The sequence below is a fragment of the Stenella coeruleoalba genome, assembly GCF_951394435.1.
Source record: "Stenella coeruleoalba genome assembly, chromosome: 16".
Lineage (NCBI taxonomy): Eukaryota > Metazoa > Chordata > Mammalia > Artiodactyla > Delphinidae > Stenella > Stenella coeruleoalba.
In genome coordinates, this window is record NC_137162.1 from 15,719,142 (window position 1) to 15,742,499 (window position 23,358).

At 45.2% G+C, this 23,358-nt stretch overlaps 1 protein-coding gene across 5 annotated transcripts in view; it reads left to right on the forward strand.

The window, feature by feature from the left end:
- Positions 1-23,358, forward strand: part of ABLIM1 (actin binding LIM protein 1) — a 318,168-nt gene that overhangs the window by 145,061 nt on the left and 149,749 nt on the right. For all 5 annotated transcript variants that reach the window (XM_079899551.1, XM_079899553.1, XM_079899549.1 and 2 more), the window contains exon 2: positions 18,318-18,452. In XM_079899551.1, coding sequence (XP_079755677.1) covers positions 18,318-18,452 — 135 coding nt within the window. The remainder of the gene's footprint in view (positions 1-18,317; positions 18,453-23,358) is intronic.

Here is a 23,358-nt window from a genome sequence, read left to right on the forward strand (position 1 = left end):
AGAGGGCTGAGTACCCCTCAGAAAAATGGCAGGAGCTGCGGGTTCCCAGGTCCGTGGAGGGTCCCCTAAGTGACACGTGGAGCTAGATGAGTGTCTGCTGGATTGCTGTGTGCCACTCGTGGGAGCCCTGTCTGGACAGCCGTCGAGGACCACCCATCTCAGTGGGAATGGTATCTGCTGGACTGGGTTCAGTGGTGCTGTACCTGCTCAACTGGAAGACACTGCCAGTCCTGCCATGTGTGAAGAGCCCAGCCTGAAGCAATGAACCATAGCAACGGGCTTCTTGAGCGCATCACAAATTTATTGAGGTCTACTCTCCACAAGGCATATCGGGGGTAACCTGATACACTGAAAAGGTCCTACTTTCAGTAGGTTAATGAATTAGCCAGTGTGGGGAGGGGTGCTGATTGAAAAGAGAGGCAACATAAGGTGATCAGAAGGGGTATATAAATGGTATTCTCTTGGGGTTCAAAGGAAGGAAGAGTTAGTGTTTCAAATGAATCACAAAAGGCTTTACAGAAAAGGAAGCATTTAAGATTGACCTTGAAGGGTTCTGTTAATTTCTTCCTGTTAGGGATGGTGTTTAATTCAATTCGTACTCAGTGTACAGTGTCTGCTCCATAGTAAGTGCTCAGTGAATGTTGAACGAACTAACAAGTGGATGAAGGATGCGTATGGGTGCAGGAGGTGGTTATCCTTGTTTAAATGTTTATTCAGAACCTAATAAGAGATGAGCAGTCTAGGTATAGAAACAAATACAATGTAGTTCTTGACCTGAAAGCACTCACATTCTAGCAAGGAACATAAACACAGAAACGATTATGATATAATGTGAAATGTATGCAGCAGAGAACTCAAAGTAATACGGGGCTGCAGTGCAGGGAGTGACTAACTCTCCTGGGAGGTCATGGCAAGCAAGCCTTTGAAGGTTGAACAGGAGTGCAACAAGTGGATAAAGGGGAAATGGGAGAAAGGTTTCCAACTGGCAAAACAGAAGCAATGCAGGAAACGCAGCCAGCTGAGTTTGGCAGGAACTACTATTGGTCACGTGACTGCAGTGAACGTGAGAAAGGGTAAATGGAGGGCTGTGCAGGTCAGGTTGAGTTGAGGATGGTTAGAACCAAAGGCTGTACATACAGATGCCTCCAAGAATCAGGCAGGTGACCCAAATGAATGGAGATTAGGACAAACTGGACAGCAGGGACCCCCCTACAGCAAAAAGCCACTCTGTTGCTCTATCCTGGTTCCCACGAAACTAGGAATGGAGGCATGTAGGCCACATGGCCAGGCCTTCCAATTTCCAAGAGTGACTAGAAATAGGGGTTTTTATGTAAAATCTCCAGATGCTTAAATGTTGGCAAATGATTCAACTTTCTCTTCAAAAAAATCTTTGTGTAGGCCAAACAAAACATGTCTGTGGGCAGGACTCGGCCAAAGGGCCTTCCAGTTGTGGTCTGGGGCTTAACACAGCGCTCGCCAAACCTACCCACAGTGAGAAATCCATTTGGACACATCAAGACTCAAGACTTGTGCACTTCTGCATATAAATAGCTACAGAAGAAGTCACATGAAGCAATCCTTAACCTTTACTCTCCACTCTTTTCTAGCCTCTCCTATTTTTTTAACTAAGCTGGTCATGATCCATTGAACTGATATCCTGTTTCATGGGTCAAGACCTGAAGTTTGAAAACCATTGGTTTAGAACATCTACACTAACTAAAGTTTTATTGGATGGAAACAGAGCAAGGTACTTTCTTGGGCAACCATGTTTCTATCCTGGACACTTACAATAGTGCTTAATATGTACATTTTGGTCATTTTGGTTAAGTTGGATTTATTCACTTGCAACTGGAAAAGTTTTGACAGAATAATTTTGGAATCTTTTCGTGATCATTTTATACTAAACAGAAGTTGGCCAGAATTTGGTGTCCTCTTTTGGGGTGCTTGTCATCTTTTGGGTCAATTAAGGACTGACCCAGCTGTTCAATTCAGAGTAAAATGCTACGTGGTTGAATTTCAGCAGAAAGTCCAAAGGAAATCCCCACTCAGGCCTCATTAGCATCTAAGCCTGATATTTCTGGAACGACTTTTTCATTTAGAAGAATTTCCCCATATGATTCCACATCAACTCTCTGCTCGCCTGGTCCCCTTGTTTTTGCATCATAACCAGGGAGAGTAGAACAAGTTCAGGGCTTGGGCAGTCTGTCAGGTACCACGTCACCCATCATCAGTGCGACAGCTCTTCACCTCCATTGGTTGGGCACCATGTGCTATATAGCATTCAGTTTTGACATATCAGAGTATTTCAAGAAATATTGTAACGTAGGGGCTTTGGAGAGAGTTCACCCCTCCCTTGGAATGTCTGAGAGGTGAGTTGTCAAAGCAAGCCTCCGTGCAGCAGGAAAAGCATAACCTTTCTTTGGGTCCTGGGTGTGTCTGCCGTCACTCCTATCTTGAGTTGGAGGCACTCCTGCAAGATGCAACAGGACTCAAAAAGAGCTTGGACTAGGAAACAAGAGCACCAGAGTGGCTTCTTGCCATTGGCAGGTGCGGCAGTGATGGAGAGACCCCCCTAGGGAAAGGCCGTGCTTAACATGAGAGCCCAGGGACCACGGTGAGGTGGCACTGATATGGTGGCTTCGCTTAATAGGTAGGCAGAGAAGCCAGGTGCTAAACGTGAATCAAACAAACAAGGCCAGACAGAGAGTGGCAACCTACAAGGACAGAGAGTGTCCCATTCGATACTACCGGGGGTGGGGAACCAGTGCAGTGCAAGACCATGAGGAACAGTATTTGAAGATGAGGTGGGAAGCCTCCCTTTCTTTACAGGATCTGTGTGTCACCTCCCTCCAGGGCCCCATTCTCATCCTCGTGCGGGGGAGCGGCCCCCTCTGGAGCTGTACAGCCACAGCCCGCACATCTTCTTTCCCCAGAGGCAGTGCTGCCAGGGAGTGAATGCTGGGGTTGCTATCAGATGAATCATGTCTCTAGAGGACGTAGAGCCAAGCTCTTCACCTGTGTGAGATTTGATTTTTTCTTCAGTGAAAATAGCACTGAAAACACCCACTTTTCTCTCCGGGTGTGGAGGTTTGGTAAGTTATCTGATAAGTTTGAGCGCTGGAAAGAATTACTGGTTAGATCTACAACAAAAACCGTTAAAAAAAAATAAACATGATGGATTGTTCATCGGAAACCAGGCTAGTGGGAGAAAAGGAAATGATGACATCTAGGAGAAAAAAAGAAAGTTGTACAAGAAAGGGGCTGTATTCACAGATTGCGCTGCAGGTTCTAGTCGAACGATAATTACATTCTCAAAGTGTAAGCGCTGACCACCGTTAATTGAAAATGTGGTTTAGCCATATTAGTAAGAACAAGATGTTAATAAGTAGTGACTGAGTTGGTATGAGAATGTAGCAATAAGAGTAGCCGTAAGAATTTCTTAAGACTAAGAAACAGAGCGATGAAGACCAGGAAAAACACCAAAAGTCGAACGCATCTGCTTATGGTGAGCACAGAGCAGTGAGGGTGGGGAGGCAGGCAGTTGCCATCGTGCCTTATAAGTATGCGTGGTTTTGGTTTTTTTTTTTTTTTGGCGGTATGTGGGCCTCTCACGGTTGTGGCCTCTCCCTTTGCAGAGCACAGGCTCCGGATGCGCAGGCTCAGCGGCCATGGCTCACGGGCCCAGCCGCTCCGCGGCATGTGGGATCTTCCCGGACCGGGGCACGAACCCGCGTCCCCTGCATCGGCAGGTGGACTCTCAACCACTGCGCCACCAGGGAAGCCCAGTGTATGTGGTTTTTATGCATATAAGCCTTTTTAGTTTCTTAAACTTTGATAAAAATTAAAACATACGGGAGAAAACCCATACTACCCTCTTCATATCTTTATTGTCAGGATTCATTTCAATGACAGAACTTGTATAAAAAGCTCAGAAACGTTGCCCAAACGTCCGTTGATCTCTAAAGTTTATTTAAATAGCAGGGTAGGTGCACAGCCCGGAGCCAGAGGGAATGACCCAAGATCCCTTGCAGAGAAAATAAAATGAAAATATAGGCGGTGAGAATAATTAAATTTGTAGCTGGATGGAGAGGCAGTCAAACTGCCTTCAGCTGGGATTTTCAGGAGAGACAGGTCCAGAGCCTGAACGTGTGAAACGCTTCCCTGTATGTGTTCATCTCTTTCTCATTTGTCCCTCGTGGTGCAGTTGTTCCATTTACCTTGGTAACTTTGTATGATTATCCCCGAAGCCTTCGGGATGTTATAGGTTTGCCTGGAAACGAGTAGCATCTATGAGCGGGAGCTCTGCAGCCAGACTGCCTGGGTTAAAATCCCAGCTCCACTGTTACTAATTGTGTGACCTCAGGCAAGTCACTTAACCCCGCCTGTGCCTCGGTTTCCTCATCAGAAAATAAGGATATCAGTTGTACCAACTTCATAGGGTTGTTGTGAGGGTTGAATCGATACTATAAGGCATTTAAAATAACCTAGCAAGAGCTCAGTAATTGTTTGCTTTTGCAGCTATTGTTATCACTGTACCTCTGGACTGAGTAAAATTGGTGGGACAACGTTTTCATTGGGATGGAGTTCAATAATCAGATTAGTTTCAGCACCCGGGCAGGTAAACAGAGCTAGACAGGTGAGTTAAGGAGCCACACATTTCTGCTGGCCAGTGTCTTCCCAGTTCACCGCAAGCAGAGCAAGACCTTGGAAACTTTTGTCGTGCCACCCTGCTCCGGGACCACGCGAGTGGCTTCCTGTGGCCAGTCGTTCCTACTGTCCTGTGATAGAACGTCATCAAGGAGCTCCACTGGCTGGGTTCTTGAAGCCCACGTCCCCTGGGCAAGCAAGCTGATGACAGTAGTTCATCTTTCTGCTGTGGAATGAAATGAGACGGCTGATAATGATTTGGTGCAGGAACCTGTGGACCTTATAAGAACAGTTGTTTTAAAATGTTTGAGGCCGGAAACCAGGTGTGCCCAGGATTCTTGCCGAGGAAACTGTCCACCCACGGTGCAGCAGCCCCTGCTGGCTTCCTCCCCATCATCATGTGATGTCCTGCTCTGGGAACACTGCGTTTCCATTTTCCGAGGCTCTGGTGCCACCTCTGCTCCTGGCCCTAGGTCAGTTCGACTGGAAGTGGTACTCCTTTGTGCAGTTCTCATTCAGAGAGAAGCTTAGCCAGAGTTGATTTGAAACTGGTCCACCAGTAAGCTCATCCCTTCAGCTTTTGGTTTTTTGTCTGAGTCAGAAATTTAAGCAAGTCTCAGTCATTATGTCATTAGTTGAGTTTATTGACATCATCAAAATTACCTAACTGATACATCCGATTGGTGACGCCAAGGCATTTAACCAACTTTCGATTTCACCCAAAGGCTGTTACTATGGAAGAGAGACAGAAAATCAGGCTAGTGTTAAGTGAATGAACACGCTGAACATACATCTACAGAGCATAGACCTGGTGCCAGAAACCGTGCTAGACCCTGGGAATACAGTGGCAGTAACCTTGTAGTAAGAAGACAGAAAAGAAGGAAACAGAATGTTTAGACTGTGGTAAGTATAAAGCAAGTAAACAGAGATGGGGGCAGCAGGGAAGCAGGGAAACCGAGTTGACTTGGGTGGTCCCGAGGGAGCTCTCAGAGGGTTGATGTGAGAGGTGCTTCAGGATGAGACCAGAAGAGGAGGAGCCAGCCTTGCAAATACCAGAGGGACCAGCCTTCTGGAAGGGAAGGGGCATGTGGAGATTTTTTTTTTTTTTAAAGGAGATGTCGGGGGTAGGAGTTTATTAATTAATTTATTTATTTTTGCTGTGTTGGGTCTTCGTTTCTGTGCGAGGGCTTTCTCTAGCTGTGGCGAGCGGGGGCCGCTCTTCATCGCGGTGCGCGGGCCTCTCACTATCGCAGCCTCTCTTGTGGTGGAGCACAGGCTCCAGATGCACAGGCTCAGTAGTTGTGGCTCACAGGCCTAGTTGCTCCGAGGCATGTGGGATCCTCCCAGACCAGGGCCCGAACCCGTGTCCCCTGCATTAGCAGGCAGATTCTCAACCACTGCGCCACCAGGGAAGCCCGCATGTGGAGATCTTGAAGCGTCAGGAACAGGAGCTTGGGAGCGATGTGGAGAGGACATGAGAACAGACCAGGGAGGTGGGCAGGCTCCGTGGGCTACCATAGGGTGCCTTGGATAATGCGGCAGAAGCTACTTAGAGGCCTTAGCTGGTGGTATGATCTGCTCAAATAATGCCCTTAAAAGATCATTCCGGTTGCTCTGTAGCAAAGGGATTGAACATGAGTCAAAAGCCCACACTATTTGAAGACAGACCCTGTGCATTCTTCCCCACTGTCCCCTAAACCCCTCCTAGCACCCTACTTGTTGAGGGACCAATTACTCAGAGGAGAAGCTGAGACTAACGGACACTAGTCAAACCTGCTACTTAAAATCAATAGAGACAGAAAATAGATTAGTGGTTGCCCAGGGCTGAGCAGGGGAGGGATGGGGGCGTGACTGCTAATGGGTATGGGGTGTCTTCTGGGGGTGATAAAAACGTAAAAAATACCAGAATTACTACTTGTGGTGATGGTCACACAATTCTGTGAATATACCTAAAAACATTGAATTGTACACTTTAAATGGGTAACATTTAGGATGTGTGAACTATATGCTGATAAAACAAGATCTGCCCTTTAGAGTCTTACGGGTTAAACTGAAATGATGACACCAAAAACTGTAAGATTCATTGGGTGCACTGAACATTCACTGGGTGTTACCCAGCAGAAGAGTAGGTGTCCATTGCTAAAAGCCACAGAAGACAGCAGAGCTGGAAATTCAACGTATTTGTGTTTCAGGCGGAGCACATGGTCATTTATTTATGATCAAGGACCTTAAACTACAGTTCACCGTATCCCCACACTGAAACAGCATGGGAACCATCATGGCTTCCATTTGATGGACACTCATTATCTGTCAGGAAAAGTGCTGAGCACCTTACATACATTTATCCTTGTAAGTGTCAGAATAGGTTTCGTACCCATTTTTCAGAAGAGGAAATTGAGGCCTGGGAAGAAAAGTAACTTGTTCCATGATCACAGAGCTAAGAGGAGTGGAGCCCGGATTCGCACCAGGCCTGGCTGACCAGAATCAGGACTGTGACCACGTCACCGCTGGAGGGGACCCCTCGCTGAAAGCCATCATGTCATAGTGCGTGGCTCCCAATTTGCCTGCACTGTGAGCTGAAAACCAGTCCTAACTCAGCTCCTAAGAAATAGGCCAATTATACTCTGATTATATCACTCATCTCAAGACCTCCACCTGGGAGAGAGAAGGAACCTTTAGAGTCTGTTCCTTAGCTTGTCCTTCAAGGATGCGCAGGTCAAACTTTGTTCACTGTCTTCTATTCCATGTTGCCCTTTGCGCACTGCGTGCTTCCGCCAAACCAGGTGTCCTGACGGTCCCCAGATATACCCCGTCCCACCCCTCCATCATCTAAGATGCCTTCCTCTTCCTTCCTACTCATTTAAATCCTGCCCTCCTACCCTGCCTTAAAGACCCAGCTGGAAGGATGCTTCCTTCTTGAAAATTTTTTTGGTTTCTCTCTCCTCAGTTTACACTTTTACTTCAGCACACGATTTACTCTCTACCTTTTATTCCCATTCATATTCCTTCTCTTTCTTTCTCTCTCCGTCTCTCTTTATCTCCTTATCTGTCTGTTTATCCTTTCCTCCACCTCCTTCCATCTAACCTACCCCATAAAAGTGTAAACTCTTTGAGGGCAGGATCTGGGACTTACACAAACGTCACGGGAGAAACTCTGCCGCTTTCGCCTTCCGTTGCTCTTGCCCACGAAGCCTCTGGGTCAGAGGGCTGCCCGACTAACCATAGCTCTCCCACCTTCAGACCCTGGCGCACGCTGTCCCTGCTCCCTGAACTATCCTCCCCTTGTCACCATTTACATTCTGCCTATACCACGGTCTCAAATCCCAGTCCTTCCTCCCTGGAACTTTCTCCAGCTATTCATCCCAACCTACTGCATGCTTCTCCCTGCAGAAATCCTAGCATATCGTCTGTGCCTCTCCTACAGTCTTAAACCTCCCAGGACAGCTCCCAAGTGGTTTTCTCTCAGCACTGACCAGCTCCCCAGGGAGAGCCTCCTGTGTGCTGTGCACAGAACTGGGTAGGGCACGGGAGGTCTGTCTCCAGAGTTCCCCATAGGGCCTGGAACAACACAGGACACACAGCAGCTCTTAATGTGGTCAGTATTTGTTGACTCTTGTTGCTAAGAAGTTATTTCTCAAGCATTGGAAGGCTGCATTTAGGAGTTTTAATGGAGACATTTATGTAATGTCTCTGTCCTCTTCCCCCACCGGTCGCGTGTTGAACTTCAAACGTATTTTTTCTTTTCCAGTGATAGACTTCACTAAGTCTGAACTTTGCTAAACTTTAGGAAATAATCTCTTTTCCCCCACTCCAGCAGATGAATCCCTGAAGTTAAATGAGAGAACGATCGAACCACCCAGGGTCAGGCTCTCTGTCGCCCGGATGATGAGGAAAATACCTGGCAAGGTGACAAGTATAGATGATGTGTGCTTGCCTTTTCTTGCAAAGGTAACACGGGGCAGAGTTATGTCATACAGAAAGCTTGAACAAGCCAGACTGAAGTTCTGAAAGGAGACTAAATACCTAAAGTGTAGTTCCAGCGTTTGTAAGATCATGTCTGATTCTGCACGTTGGATACTGTGAACTCAAGTCCTTTGCTTTCATCTTCCCCATAGGCCTGCGGACGCTGGAGAGACCCAGGGGAAGGTGACTGTGCGTGTTTATTCAGAGTGCGAGTGGGAGGGCCACTTCAGAAAGGGTTCAAAGTCTTGTTTTTGAAATTTACTACCACCTGAATTAAAATCCTCATGTTGCTTTTTACCAGCAGGTGACCTCGGGCACGGTGGTGTGCCAGTAAACATGTCACAACCGTCTCTGGGAGCGGGCACAAGGCAAAGCCCTGATTTGTAAAGTTTGCCGATTTCCGTGGTGTAAATACCCGCCCCGTGGCTGATTTCAGGCTACTAAGGTGAAGTCACTGAGCGCACAGTTGGGCAGAGCTGTGCAAGGCCAGCTCTCTGCAGCAGGCAAGAGCCCTACCAGCTCACCACTCTTGGAGGGAAGGTCCTTAACATTGCTAATGCTCAGTGAGGTCAATCTGAGGTTGATAGGATCGAGGGAGATATTATATTTGAACACCTTTTGTAAATTGTGAAGTACCATACGCATATTAACAATTTTCATTCGTTTGTCTTAAGTGCTATTTTTAACTAGTTAGTAATTCCCAGTGTGTCCTGGGCAGTAAGTAGAAGCAGAAAAAAAAAAAAAAAAAAGGCGAAGACAGCTGGGAAGCTTCCTGTGCTGATATCAGACTTCAGTGTGTACCTCACAGGGACACTACAGTTAACATCTTGGTTTTCTGTTTTTTTTAAACCCCTCTCATGTGTCTGGGTTTGGAATTAGCGGGGGAGAAGGCAGTGGTAGTGCTACCAGGCCTAAGTGAAACCCCATCCCAGGACCCTAGGCCTAAATGCTGTTAGACTGCGACCCTGTCCCTCGGTGGTCTGCCAGCAGGGTCCAGGCTGCGGCCACAGCCCAAGTGTTTGACTTGATCCAATTCTAAGTAGAATTGCTGGGGCAGGGACAATTTGAGATCCCTGGGTGACTTTCAAAGGCTGTATCACATTTCAGAAGGTATTGTTGTTAAACTTTAGAAATTCCTGCTCATCAGGGTTAGTGACGGTCTTTCCCAACATTCAGATGACTCGGGCATCTGTGTGCCAGGCCGGTGCTGTGGGCGCTGGCCCACGAGGAGATGACCTCGTGTTGTCCCCACTTCAACCTGTGAGGCATTCTTAGCCCTTCTTTTTTTAAATAAATTTATTTATTATTTATTTTTGGCTGTGTTTGGTCTTCGTTGCTGCGCACGGGCTTTTCTCCAGTTGCGGTGCACGAGCTTCTCATTGTGGTGGCTTCTCTCGTTGTGGAGCACAGGCTTTAGGCACGCGGGCTTCAGCAGTTGCTGCACACGGTCTCAGTAGCTGTGGCTCACGGGCTTAGTTGCTCCGTGGCATGTGGGATCTTCCCGGACCAGGGCTCGAACCCGTGTCCCCTGCATCGGCAGGCAGATTCTTAACCACCGCGCCGCCAGGGAAGCCCCTCTTAGCCCTTCTGTATGGTCTCGGGGAAGCGGAGGCTCGTGTCAGGAGAGGCAGGGCTAGGAGTCAGGTCTCCTGCAGGGTCCTTTTGAGTTACTGTTCGGGGAGAGCGGTGTGGCTTTCTACCGGTGACTGTGCTCCAAAGTTAAATGACTAAGTGCTGTCAGAGAAGGGCTAGGGGAGGCCAAAGAAGGGAGTGGCCTCAGTGAGTCATCTCAACCAAACGGTGTGTCAAGGGAGACACTCTTTTAGAAGCAGGAGGAGAAGACACCGAACTGCTGGTACATCCCTTTCTAAGATTAACCTTCCCACCCAGAAGGCAGGTGCAGCACACACAGCAGGGCAAAAGCGTCATGATTTACACGGAGGACATTTCCTGGCTGAATTATTATAATCCTAGTACCTCTTTGCCTTGGGGGAATCAGATTAACTGGATTAAAGCCTGGGCTGTTGCTATAATCAGGATCCCAGCTGACCCATTGGTGACGGTGTCTTTTATGTTTGGAGGAATAGCAGAGACAAACTGCGTTGCCTCAGAAAAGGCAAATCAGATAGTGGGATCTGTTACAAGCGGAAAGCCACCAGTGGCAGGATGCTAGAACACAGCCGTCCTACTGCCCGCCGGGAGTGTTTGTGCCAAGGCGGCCGTGTGCTTTGTGCTAAGCAGTAATCCCGACCACCAGGCTAACATGGTATAAGGAAATTAGGTCATGGAAGCCAATTTAAGAGAAGGGTCATTTTGGACAACTACTGACATGGTAACAGTGGGTAGCTTCCCGTAACTACCACTTGCCACAGCAGGAAATGGACTTCTGGGTAAACTGCAAATTAAACCCTCTGTGCATTTATTTAAACTCCTGAGTTGCTCGATTCCTAGGCTCAATACTAGTACCATTTGAGCATAAAGAAAGGGAGGAGGTGGAGAGAAGCGGTGGAAGGGCGGGAGAACACATCTCTGTGATGTGTGTTTACAATTAAATGGGAGCTAATGGGGTAGAAGCATAGAAAGCTTTCTCAGTAGTGAAGCAGTTCCTCTGAAATGTAGGCTCCCAGGATAATAGGATTCCTATCTTTAGACAGAAACCAAACTTACCAGCAGAAAATCATTTTGTGATTGCAAATCCAGACCAGTCCTAACCAGACAGTTTTCCAACCCAGGCCCCTCTGCTCAGGGTGGAGGCTGGATGCATCCCCTTGCTCTATTACCCTTCCCCTGTAAGTGTTCTTTCCCCATAAATTGCCGCAGTCTGGAATAACTTCTTTTATATTTGAAGTGTTATTTCCCATCTGCTTGTTTACTAGCAGGTGTTACCTTTGGGATTACGATGCAGCTGGGTGTTTACTGCTTCTGAGCTGTGTAATCAGAATTTAGTACATTGTACTAGCTTGGTTTCGTTCTATGCTGTATAATACTTTCCTGTGGAAATCCCCTACCCAGTGCTTCTGAGTGTGGGCTTTGTAGTCAGACAACTTCCTAGTTGTGTAATCTTTTTTTTTTTTAACTTTTTATTTTATATTGGAGTATAGTTGATTAGCAATGTTGTGATAGTTTCGGATGTACAGCAAAGTGATTCAGTGATATATATACATGTATCTGTTCTTTTTCAAATTCTTTTCCCATTTGTTACATAATATTGAGCAGAGTTCCCTGTGTTATATAGTAGGTCCTTGTTGGTTATCCATTTTATACAATTTTTTTTTTTTTTGCGGTACGCGGGCCTCTCACTGCTGTGGCCTCTCCCGTTGCGGAGCACAGGCTCCGGACGCACAGGCTCAGTGGCCATGGCCCACAGGCCCAGCCGCTCCGCGGCACGTGGGATCTCCCCGGACCGGGGCACGAACCCGTGTCCCCTGCATCGGCAGGCGGACTCTCAACCACTGCGCCACCAGGGAAGCCCTTATCCATTTTAAATACAGCAGTGTGTACCTGTCAATCCCAAACTCTCTAACTATCCCTTCCCCCCACCCTTCCCACCTGATAGCCATAAGTTCATTCTCTAAGTCTGTGAGTCTGTTTCTGTTTCATAAATAAGTCTTGAAGGTATTTGACTCCTAGCCTTGGTGTCTTCCTCTGCACAACAGGAATAATAAAACAGCACCCCCGAAAGGCAGTTGTGATGATTATCTGTGATTGCGAGTGTAAATTAGTTAACACAGGGCCTAGAACATAGTAAGTATTCAATAAATTGTACTTGTTACAATAATAGAATGGTGTTACAGAGTTACATATTGAGATGTCATAAGTTCAAGAATCTGTAACTTCATATGGGAGATGCTCCAATAGTGGTATTGGATGGTAACTGTATTTTCCCTGATCCAATAATTGAACTGAGAAGTACAGAGAGAACAACTCAGATTATTTGAAATCAGAAGTATCCCAGAAACCTGGAGGAATTGACCATTGAGCTTGCAATTTTGTAGGGTCAGGATTGATGCACTGTGAAACAGAAGCAAAATAAACACAAAACAAGAGAAAATTAAGTGCTGGGTGACAGTGCAGGTATTTAGTGCTTTAGGACTTGGAGGAGAATGAAATACTTTATTACCATAAGCTACAGTGAGAGCTTCAGAGAAGCTTCAGATGACTGACCAGGAAGTGGTCAGGAGGCCTCACTTGTATATTTATATGAATGGACCGCAGAGGATTTTAGTGTCTATCTTTGGGGTTGGCCTCCCAGAGTTCAAAACCACTCAGCACAGTGAGAAGTACTCAGCAATGTAGTTTCTTCTTAAATATCTAAATAGCTGTTGTGGGTCATGTTATTGAAGATCTCTGAAATGAGACCAAGAACTTTAGACTTGATGGATTGGGACTGAGAGAGATAATGGAAGTTATTTGGTTTTATTTTAATAGACTTTATTTTTTAGAGCAGTCTTAGATTTAAAGAAAATTCAGCAAGATAGTACAGAGAGTTTCCGTATACTAGTTTTCCATATGAGTAGCATCTTACATTAATATAATTCTTTTGTTATAGTTAATGACAAAACTGACACACTGTTAACTTAAGACTAGACTTTGTTTGTATTTTCTTGGTTTTATATGATGTCTTTTTTCTGTTCTGGGATCCCATCCAGGATACCACACTACATTTAGTCATCAAGGCTCCTCTTGGCTGTGACGATATGACTTTCCTCCTTGTTTTTGATGATCTTGACGATTTTGACGAGTACTGGTCTGGTACTTTGGGGATTTTCTCATGATTAGATTCGGATTGTGAGGTTTGGGGAGGAAGGAAGGTCACAGGGGCAAAGTACTAGTTTTCATCACATCATATCAAAGGTACATGCTATCAACACGACTTGTTGATGTTGACCTTGACCACCTGGGTGAGGTAGTGCTTGTCAGAGTTGTCCACTGTAAAGTTTCTCTCCCACTCCCCCTTCCATACTGTCCCCTCTGGAAGGAGGTCACCAAGCACAGCCCAAACTTAAGGAGTGGGGAGTGATGCCCCACTCCTTTGAGTTGCCTACTCTTCGCAGGTCACATTGAAGAAGAAGGAGCCAGGGAGCAGGGAACTCTCAGCAATCTGAGAAAAAGGGGTTGAAGACTGGATTCATGTGGTGAGAGAAGGGATGACTAAGGGATGTGAGATTGGACAGAATTTCGTGGGAGATGAAAGAGAGGGTGGGATCAGGATGGCTGCACGTCTCCAAGTGTCAGTGATCAGGGGATCGTTTGGGTGTAAAGAGCACTGCATTGGTTTATTGGCAACTCTCTGTTTCGTGGCTGTGTCACCTTGGGTGAGTCACTCTGTTCCTCCAAGTCTCAGTTTGCCCATTTGTAAAACGTTCTTGACAGTTTCTGCTCTTCCTACCTTGTTGGGCTCTCATGAGAGTAATGAGATATCTCTCATGAGATAATGCAGATGGAAGGGCTTTGAAAGCCATTAAGCCTGTGTGGTTTCAAAGGCTGGCGAAGGGAGTGACGGTACTAATGACAGGGACGCGTACTTGGGAGGGGGATTTATTACCTGAGAGATTCTGAATAACTCAGATAACCCGGGGCAAGGTAGAACTCATCCTGAGGATGCTGTCATAGGCTGTGATAGTCACCTGCTAAGGAGATTTTTACTTCAAATATGTTTTCTCAGACATTCTGATTCTGCTGGTCTAGTTGCATGGTCTGTCCCTCAGAAGGAAAGAACTTGGGTAAGACGAGGCTGGTTCTGGAATATTAGGAGGGGCTCCACCTAATCTTTTCAGCTTTCCTCTTACAGCCTTTAATGTCCTCTGCTTGGGGGCACTGAAGGTAACAGGTTTCCTTAATGATCTCAACCCCTCCCACCCACCCCCACACACAGTCTCATCACCTGCGATCTCTAATACGCATTTCCAAAGTAACACATCCAAAATGGAACTTTGGTTCTGTTCTATGCTGGAGTCCCAGGGATGAGGCTAACCTGCTTTACTTGACTGTGAACCTCCTCAGTTAGCCTTGCAATAGCCTGTTTTAACTGAGTCTCCAGAATCCCTCCCAACTGGATATTGTGCAGTGGACGAATCCCTTTACCTTTTCAGGCAAGTACATTCTTGGCTCTTCATATACATTTCCTCGCCATTCAGGAGATACGCAACCATGCTTTTGGTTTCTCATCGTATTATTCTTATTTTAGCGACAAACGGATGAGCCATGGAAGAGTTTAACCATGTCTGCCCAAATTCCGGGGTAAATCACTGACGACTTGGTACAGCAGAAGAAACTTGGGAAGCCCGAGTGCTGAGTGTACCGCTGTCAATAATTTGCTGTTGACTTTGGGCACAAGGAGTGTAAGCTCTCTGCTCCTCATTTTCCCTATCGGTAGAATACGGAGGGACCCCCCAGGCTCTGAAGGATGGAGCAATCGAGTAGAAATTAGCAGCAGAGCTAGTTGGCAAATGAGAGGAGTACAGAATTAATGTCATTTTTTATGTTGCAAGGGGCTCAGCACATTTCAAAAACGTAGGCTTGAGCCAAAGAATATACATTTGGTATTAACCAAACTGCCAAAGGAAGTTATGTAAAGGAAACCTCTTTATTGATCTTTAAAAAGCGGAGAGATTCTTTTGTCTCTACTGATTTGAGTTGGGATGAAATAAATACTGAGTCTCTTTTGGTCTTTGGATCCTGTCCTCCAACAAGCAGAACCCATTTCTTCACAAGTAGGTGGTTCTGATAAGCGTCTGCCTGGGCTGATGTATGATGGAAAGGCAAGGAAACGTGATGTAGTCTCTGCTCATCTCTGGGTGAAAATAAAGGTCATCTCTGGGCATGGAGGATTGCGCAGTGTAATATATATTTCCAAAGGGAAATGCCTGCAAAATGCAGATGCTGAGCCCAGTTCTGACGTCTGTGACTGGTGCCAGCATGGGCATTGGCACCTGCGTTGAGGGCAAAGGGAAGAGCCAAGAAGTGAAAGGATATCTTCCTTCCCTCATCATTACTCAGCATAGCTGGCTTGCTTAGCTATAAAAAATGCAAGTGTCCAGAGAAACCGCAGTGCAATTTCTCATCCAAAAATGCCTTCTCCCTCACAGTCAAGAGATCCACTGTGTTCTAATATTGTTTCTGAGGTGGATGGTCTCGTGGGTTACTTTTCTTCACTCTAACTCTTCTCTGTAACTTGCTTAACAGTATTGTCTGAATTCTAAGGGGACAGTAGTTCTTAAACTGTAGTATGCATAAGAATCACCTGAGGAGCTTACGAAAATAACAGGTCCCCGACACACACCCCTGGTTCAGTGGGCTGAGGAATCTGCGTATTCAGTACATGGCACAGGGAGTTCTGATATAGGGGATCAGCAGAGCCACCTTGAGGATTACCACCTGGGTGCCACGCTCAGCTAGCAATATATTACTGTACACAGTGCATAAGCCTTTATAAACCAAGTCCTAGTTGCTGCTTTTAGAGCAGCACTTGAGCCTGGCTAAATAAATTATTGCCTGACTTAACAACAATCATCGCTGGACTTATACTAATTTCTGATTTCTAAATTTCTGATTTAGACAAGAGGATCATGAGCTTGGGAGTCAGAAAGCCCTGGGTGTAGATCTTTGAGCCTCCACTTACCGTTACCTGAGAAGGCTGCTCAGCTTCTCTGAGGCTTGATTTGCTCACCTGTCAAGGGGGAACAGTATTCCCCAAGTCACTGAGGGAGGGGTGGTGAGGATGAAATAAAATGACTTATATGGGAGCACCTAGCACCGTGCCTGGCACTTAGCAGACAGATGCTCCGTAAATGCTATTTTCCTCCATTCTTATAGGAAGCAGGAGGTTGAAACAAACAAACGAAAGACCTTACATAAAGCAGATATTGTTAAGGGAGACTTTTTTTTTAATGCCCAGGTGAATAGATTTTTGGCCTTGTTACACATCATTTTAAAAGTCAGTGGTTGTTTAGAGATCTTGGAAGGAAGCCCCTTCTTAATTCCTTTAGATAGTACTGACTTCTGTTGTGAATACGGGTTTCCAAGAGAGATCCCAGCAGGCAGATAAGGAAATGCAGGGGTATCACGATGTTCATACCTTTGCCGAACACTTTGGGGTCCAGTGCAGGGATTTCAGGTCAGGAGTTTAACCCGAAACTACACCTGCTCCTGGTCTAAATCTCACAAGGAGAACCTTGTTTCTGAGAATTTAACTAGTAATGGATTAATTGGACTGTCTTATTCAAACTCTTTCCAGGCGAAATGAGAACATTACAGTGGTCTGAGGGAAACAATGCACTATTATACTCGTGGTATACAGAGAGCTCCTTGCTGTGAGGTGCTTTCTAAATTCAATTTCAGCAATACCTGCCCACACCCCCCTCCCCCGGTCCAACCTGGTTTTACCGTTTGAAAAAAGAAATCATCTTTGTTCTTTGTGTTGGTTGATTAATTTTAGGTTCACTGTTCTTATCCCATATCACGCTCATGTAGGTACTTATGTAATACATTTCTGTATATCACACGGTTCCTCCTCCTGAGGACCCAAATCAGAAAAGGAATTTAAAGCACTGAACGCCTCGCTGCATTCTCTGGCTGGACAAATGGCAGGTTCAGTGAAGATCCTTGGGTAGCGTCGAGCAGGTGTCCCCTTGCTGCCTCTACTCTCCTGGTCCTTTGTAAGAGGAGCCTGTAATCCTATTCCTGGGGCACGGCAGTCACAATAACTTCTGTTCTCTGAAGGCCACACTCTGGAAACTGGGAGAATAATCCCTGTAAGCCCCATCATATGATTTTAGAGCCTGGAAAGATCTTCGAAATCCGCTGATCCAATTCCCTTTGTTTTACAGGAGAGATTCAGAGAAATCCACGTAGTTACTAATTTATTTATTTATTATTATTATTTTTTTTTTGCGGTACGCTGGCCTCACTGTTGCGGCCTCTCCTGTTGTGGAGCACAGGCTCCGGACACGCAGGCTCAGCGGCCATGGCTCACGGGCCCAGCCGCTCCACGGCATGTAGGATCTTCCCGGACTGGGGCACGAACCCGTGTCCCCTGCATCGGCAGGCGGACTCTCAACCACTCAGGAACTGTGCACACGATAGGAGGCTCGTAATAGACATCCAACGGGTTGAGTTGCCAAATGAGGATCAGGAACGACTCTTTGGAGACGAGGAACTAGCCAGTGCCTGCTAACTAAGAAGGAAATAAATGCTAACTGAGCCCCTTTGGTGCACGAGTGTTCTGCTGTGTTCAGAGGAGCTGGGGAAAGAAGGAGAAGTAAAAACGGGGAGAAACACAAAAATACGAACTTTAACAAACGGTCCTCATTGTCAAGGAACTTACAGTCTGCAGTGAACTCCTGGCTGGAAGGCACTTTCTAAATCAAGATAGGGACGTACCGTACACTATTGAACCAAATAAGATCATATACTTAATGACCCAATTACCTAGTCCTGGAGAAGTCTGGGAGGAAGAGACAAGACTTCTGGCTGCCAGAGGAGCAAGCCCAGTGTTTTCCCCACCGGACTGTTAAAGCCACAGCTCTCTTATTGATCTGTGTGTCCCCGTGATTATGACATGGGGGCAGAGGCTCCACCGGTGCTTATTGAATCAATATGTGGCTCATGTGATACTAAAATTCTGGGTATGTTTATGCGTGCCCACCATGACTGCTTTTGTAGGAATGCTTTCTACTCACATGGATCTTTTTTTGTTTTTCTTTCAGTGGCCCACCCTCAGGACCCTCACCACCCGTCAGAGAAACCTGTCATTCACTGCCATAAATGTGGGGAGCCGTGCAAGGGTGAAGTGCTTCGGGTCCAGACCAAACATTTCCACATCAGATGTTTCACCTGCAAAGGTATGGAGCCTCCAGCTTCCTGGCTGTGTGCATGTCCTTGCCTTGGAGGCTGCCCCATCCCCTTAACTCCACACCAGCTCACCAGATGGTAAATGAATGTGCTCCCAGACCCTGGAATTGCTCACCTTCTCTAATTTGGGAATGGATTAAACTTAAGGGGGAGACTGAGCTCCCCCCACCCCCAAGACCAGCAGTGCACTGTCTTTGGGTGTTCACTGAGGTTCCTGATCCTAGGAGGGGAGACTAATTGTGGAAGAGCAATGAAAATGGAGTTTTGTGTTTTGTTTTGTTTTGTTTTTCTTTTTGGCTGTGCCACGCGGCATATGGGGTCTTAGTTCCCCAACCAGGGATCAAACCCGTGACCCCTGCTATGGAAGCATGGAGTCTTAACCACTGGACTGCCAGAGAAGTCCCAAGTTTATATTTCTTTTTAAAAATATTTAAAAAATTTTTTTATTTTGTTGAAGTATAGTTGATTTACAATGTTGTGTTAGTTTCTAGTGTACAGCAAAGTGATTCAGTTATACATATATTTACGTATTCTTTTTCATATTCTTTTCCATTCTGGTTTGTCACAGGCTATTGAATGTGGTTCCCTGTGCTACACTGTAGGACCTTGCTGTTTATCTGTACTTTATATTTCTTTTTCACTGAGATGAGGGACTCCTACTTCAAAGTAACCATGTCCCAAAGCCATTTTTTAAAGGAGGACTGGAAAACTTTAAGATTGGGGTGCTAGGACACTGGCTTCTGTGCGTGCTTGTGTGTGTGTGTGTGTGTGTGTGTGTGTGTGTGTGTGTGTTGAGAAGTAAGAATTAAGCAAGAACACTTGGAAGGCCTCCAAGCAGGAAAACACTTCCCACTTAAGAAGTGACCCGTCTGTGGTTGATTTCTGTTAACAAGCCCCCCTTTCTGGGGGTGCAGCTCTTGGCATCTACATATGAAATGTGCTGTCCTGTTATCCTGGAGCCAGGGCATGGCCAAGTGGCCAAGGAAGAAGCGAGTAGTTTCTGTGTGTTTATGTGAGAAATATGTTACTTGAGCTAAGGGCGTGTCTGGATAGCTCAGGCTGGGGTTCAATGATGTTGGAAGAGGCGGAAGAGGGGCAAGGCTATGAGCCTGCTCTGTAGCTTTCCTCTGGGCTCTGCACGTGGTACCCACTCTCATTCCTGGAAACCGTGTTTCATTTTGAGCCCCTTAGGCTACAAACGGTCAGCATTGCCATTTTAACCAGCTGTCCCCGGGGTCTCTCAAGTAAGCTCCAGGCTGCCTAGAGACCCTCAAATACATGATCAAAGGCGGCGGGCAAAAGCTTTTCTGGAGTCCACAGCTGTTTCTTTCACTGAGTGTAACCTTTTCAGGAAAAAGAGCGCTGGCATATAGCTCGGGTAAAAAGGTGGAGGGGAAGGAAGGGCATGAGTTTGACTCCCATTGAGCGTGACAGAGATGACAAAGGCTATAACGCGCATCATATAGTGAGAGAGTCTTTGATCCTCCTGGAAATCCCTATGAGCAAGTACGATAAATCCCCAGTTTTCAGACGACCCAAGTTGGTTATCAGGAAGCATCAGGTCACACCCAGGGTACTGACTGTGTCCGCACTCTGTGTGCCTTAAGTCCTGCCATTGCCACTAAAGCAGCTCTATGGTCTCAGGCAAGTGACCTCTCTGTGGCTCTGTGTCCTTATCTGTAAAAGAAAGAGACTAGACCACGTGATATTTAAATCACCCCAGGTCTGAAGTTTGCCAATTCTATATACACATAACCATATCTCTACATAATACAGAACCCAGAGGTACTGAATTAGAGCCTTTTAGGTAGCATGTCAGAAAAAAATATAACTTCTGCTTACATCCAGATTGGCTAACTTGGGGTCAGGCATTATATTTTGTTTTATTTTGTGCTCATAGATTTCCTGAGACATGGCTTAAGGAGTAGGTTTGATATGAAATAAACAGAAAAAAGTAAACAAGGGCAGCCCTGTATGTAGTTTATATTTCTAGTTGAAAGTACAAAGTGTTAGTCTCCGGGTGGTCACTGTTCAACACATCAAGATATTAGAAGACACATTCGTTTATCCCCCGGGAGGTAGAAGTTTCCATGCTTTTCTTCTAGTTTAAATCGAAGGACTGAATGTAAGTTATTTATGTTGGAAAGTTGTACCATATATACTTTGTTTCATGCTATCAATATGTTCCTGAAAAGTTGAATTTTTTTATAAATTACATCATATTTTGAGAACACGTCATTCATAGGAATTATTTTTAGTTTAAACAAAATTTTACTAAAAAAATTGTCATCGGTTCTTGTAAATTTGTATTTTCCCATACTTTATCTGTCAAGTCTGCTGTCTTATGTCTCCAACTTACTGGGATCATCCCTTTTTTTACTATCCAAAGAAAGTGTTTAAGCTCCCCATGTCTTATACTCTAGCAAGTTTATGGCTTTTCCCCAAGATTCTAGAGTAGTGTTGTCTAGTAGAAACATGATGCAAGCCACATACATGATTCTGAATTTTCTAATAGCTATATTAAAAAGGTATAACGGGACAGGTGCAGTTAACTTTCATAATATATTTTTTATTTGTCCTTACAGACCCCAAATAGTATCATTTCAACAAGTAATTAAAATAAAAATTATTGAGATATTTGACATTCTTTTTTTTTCATACTAGCTTACAGTGCATCTCAATTTGGACTAGTCAGTCACATTTCAACCGTTCGATAGCCACAGGTAGTTAGTAGCTATAGTACTGGACAACACAGTTCTAGAGATTCCTCGAGGTTTACATTCTTGTGGTCCCCTTTTGCTCTAAATTCTTGCCACTCCCAACTTCTTGGTCTCCCCTTTATGAGTGCTGTGCCTTTCGCATGGCTTCACCCCATACTGGACACCATTTCTCTTCCTCCTTTTCCCAAAGCAGCTGTTTTCAGCAGAGTTTACTGAATGTCTGGGATAATGGAGGGAGTTATAGCACAGAATATACAACTGCCTAGTATTCTCAGGCTTTCTCTTTCCTTCCATCCTTCCTTCTTCCCTCCCTCCCTCCCTCCCTCCCTCCGTTCTTTCTTTCTTTCCTTCCTTCCTTCTTTCTATTAACTGGAAAAGTCTATTAATAGACTTTAATTTTTAGAGCAATTTTACATTTACAGAAAAATTGAGCAGAAAGTACAGATGAGGGCCATTTCTCATACTTATTCAGAACCTCATCTGCTACCATCTTGGTAGGGCTTCTTCTCTCTACAAAGGCCCTTCTCCCCTCCATCTCAGGGACCCTAACTTCCTTCTCCCTCATTGTCAGATCAGGAGTCTAAATTACCTTAGGGTCTCTACGTTTTATAAGCTCATTAGGAGGGTTTCCCAGAGGAAACAAAAATCCCCTTGAAGAATGCTGTCTTCGTCCTAACCTAAGTGGCCCAGACTGCAGCTAAGTCTTAAAACAACCGTTTTGTTTTCTTTCTGTTACATATAAAACAGAGGTGTCATTTTTACACAAATAACAAGTGTTGGCGAGGATGTGGAGAAAAGGGAACCCTCATGCACTGTTGGTGGGAATGTAAATTGGTGTAGCCACTATGGAGAACAGTATGGAGGTTCCTCAGAAAATAAAATATAGAACTACCATATGATTAAACTATTCCATTTCTGGGTATTTATCCAAAAAAAATGAAGACACTAATTCAAAATGATATATGCACCCCTATGTTCATTGCAGTGTTATTTACAATAACCAAGATATGGAAGCAACCTAAGTGCCCATCAATAGATGACTGGATAAAGAAGATGTGATATACAATGGATATTACCCAGTCACAGAAAAAGAATAAAATCTTGCCATCTGCAAAAGAATAGATGAATGGATCCAGAGGGTATTATGCTAAGTGAAATAAGTCAGACAGCAACAAATACTGTATGATTTCACTTATATGTGTAATCTAAAAAACAGAACAAATGAATAACCATAACAAAGCAGAAACAAGAGTCATAGATATAGAGAACAAACAGGTGGATGCCAGAGGGGAGGAGGAAGGTGTGGGAGAGAAATAGGTGAGGGAGATTAAGAAGCGCAAACTTCCAGCTGCAAAATAAATGAACCACTGGTGTGAAATGTACAGCATGGGGACTACAGTCAATATTTATGTAATACCTTTGTGTGGTGGCAGATTGTAACCAGACTTGTCGTGGTGATCGTTTTGAAATGTATAGAAATGTTAAATCGCTGTGTTGTGTACCAGGAACTAACATAGTGTTGCAGGTCAATTATACTTCAAAAACAAACTCACAGAGAAACAGATCAGAACTGCGGTCCCCAGAGGCGGAGGTGGGAATTGGATGAAGGTGGTCAAAAGGTACAAACTCCCAGTTATATGATAAATAAGTACCAGAGATGTAATGTACGAAGTGATAAATATAATCAACACTGTTGTATGTTACATGTGAAAGTTAAGAGAGTAAAGCTTAAGTTTTCTTCACAAGGAAAAAGAAATCTTTTTTTCTATTTCTTTAATTCTGCATCTGTATGAGATGATGGATGTTCACTAAACTTACTGAGGTCATAATTTCATGGTGTATGTGAGTCAAATCGTTATGCTGTGCATCTTCAACTTATACAGAGCTGTATGTCAGTTATGTCTCAATAAAACTGGAAGGAAAAACAAAATAGAGATGTCATGTTCCGATTGTGAGCTAATGTCCCAGGATGGAGGATTTTGGGTGGAGGGCATTTGCTAAAACAAGCCTGGGCTTTTGGTCAAGACCTGGCTGAGTGCGGGAGGAGGAACATTCAGGTTCTGACCACGAGGTGAGTCAGGATCTCTGGGTGATTCTCTCTCCTCCCTCCTACCAGCTCTCCTTCATACATATACCATGGTGCCAAAGCCTCGTAGTTCTTGAGTGGGACCTGAGG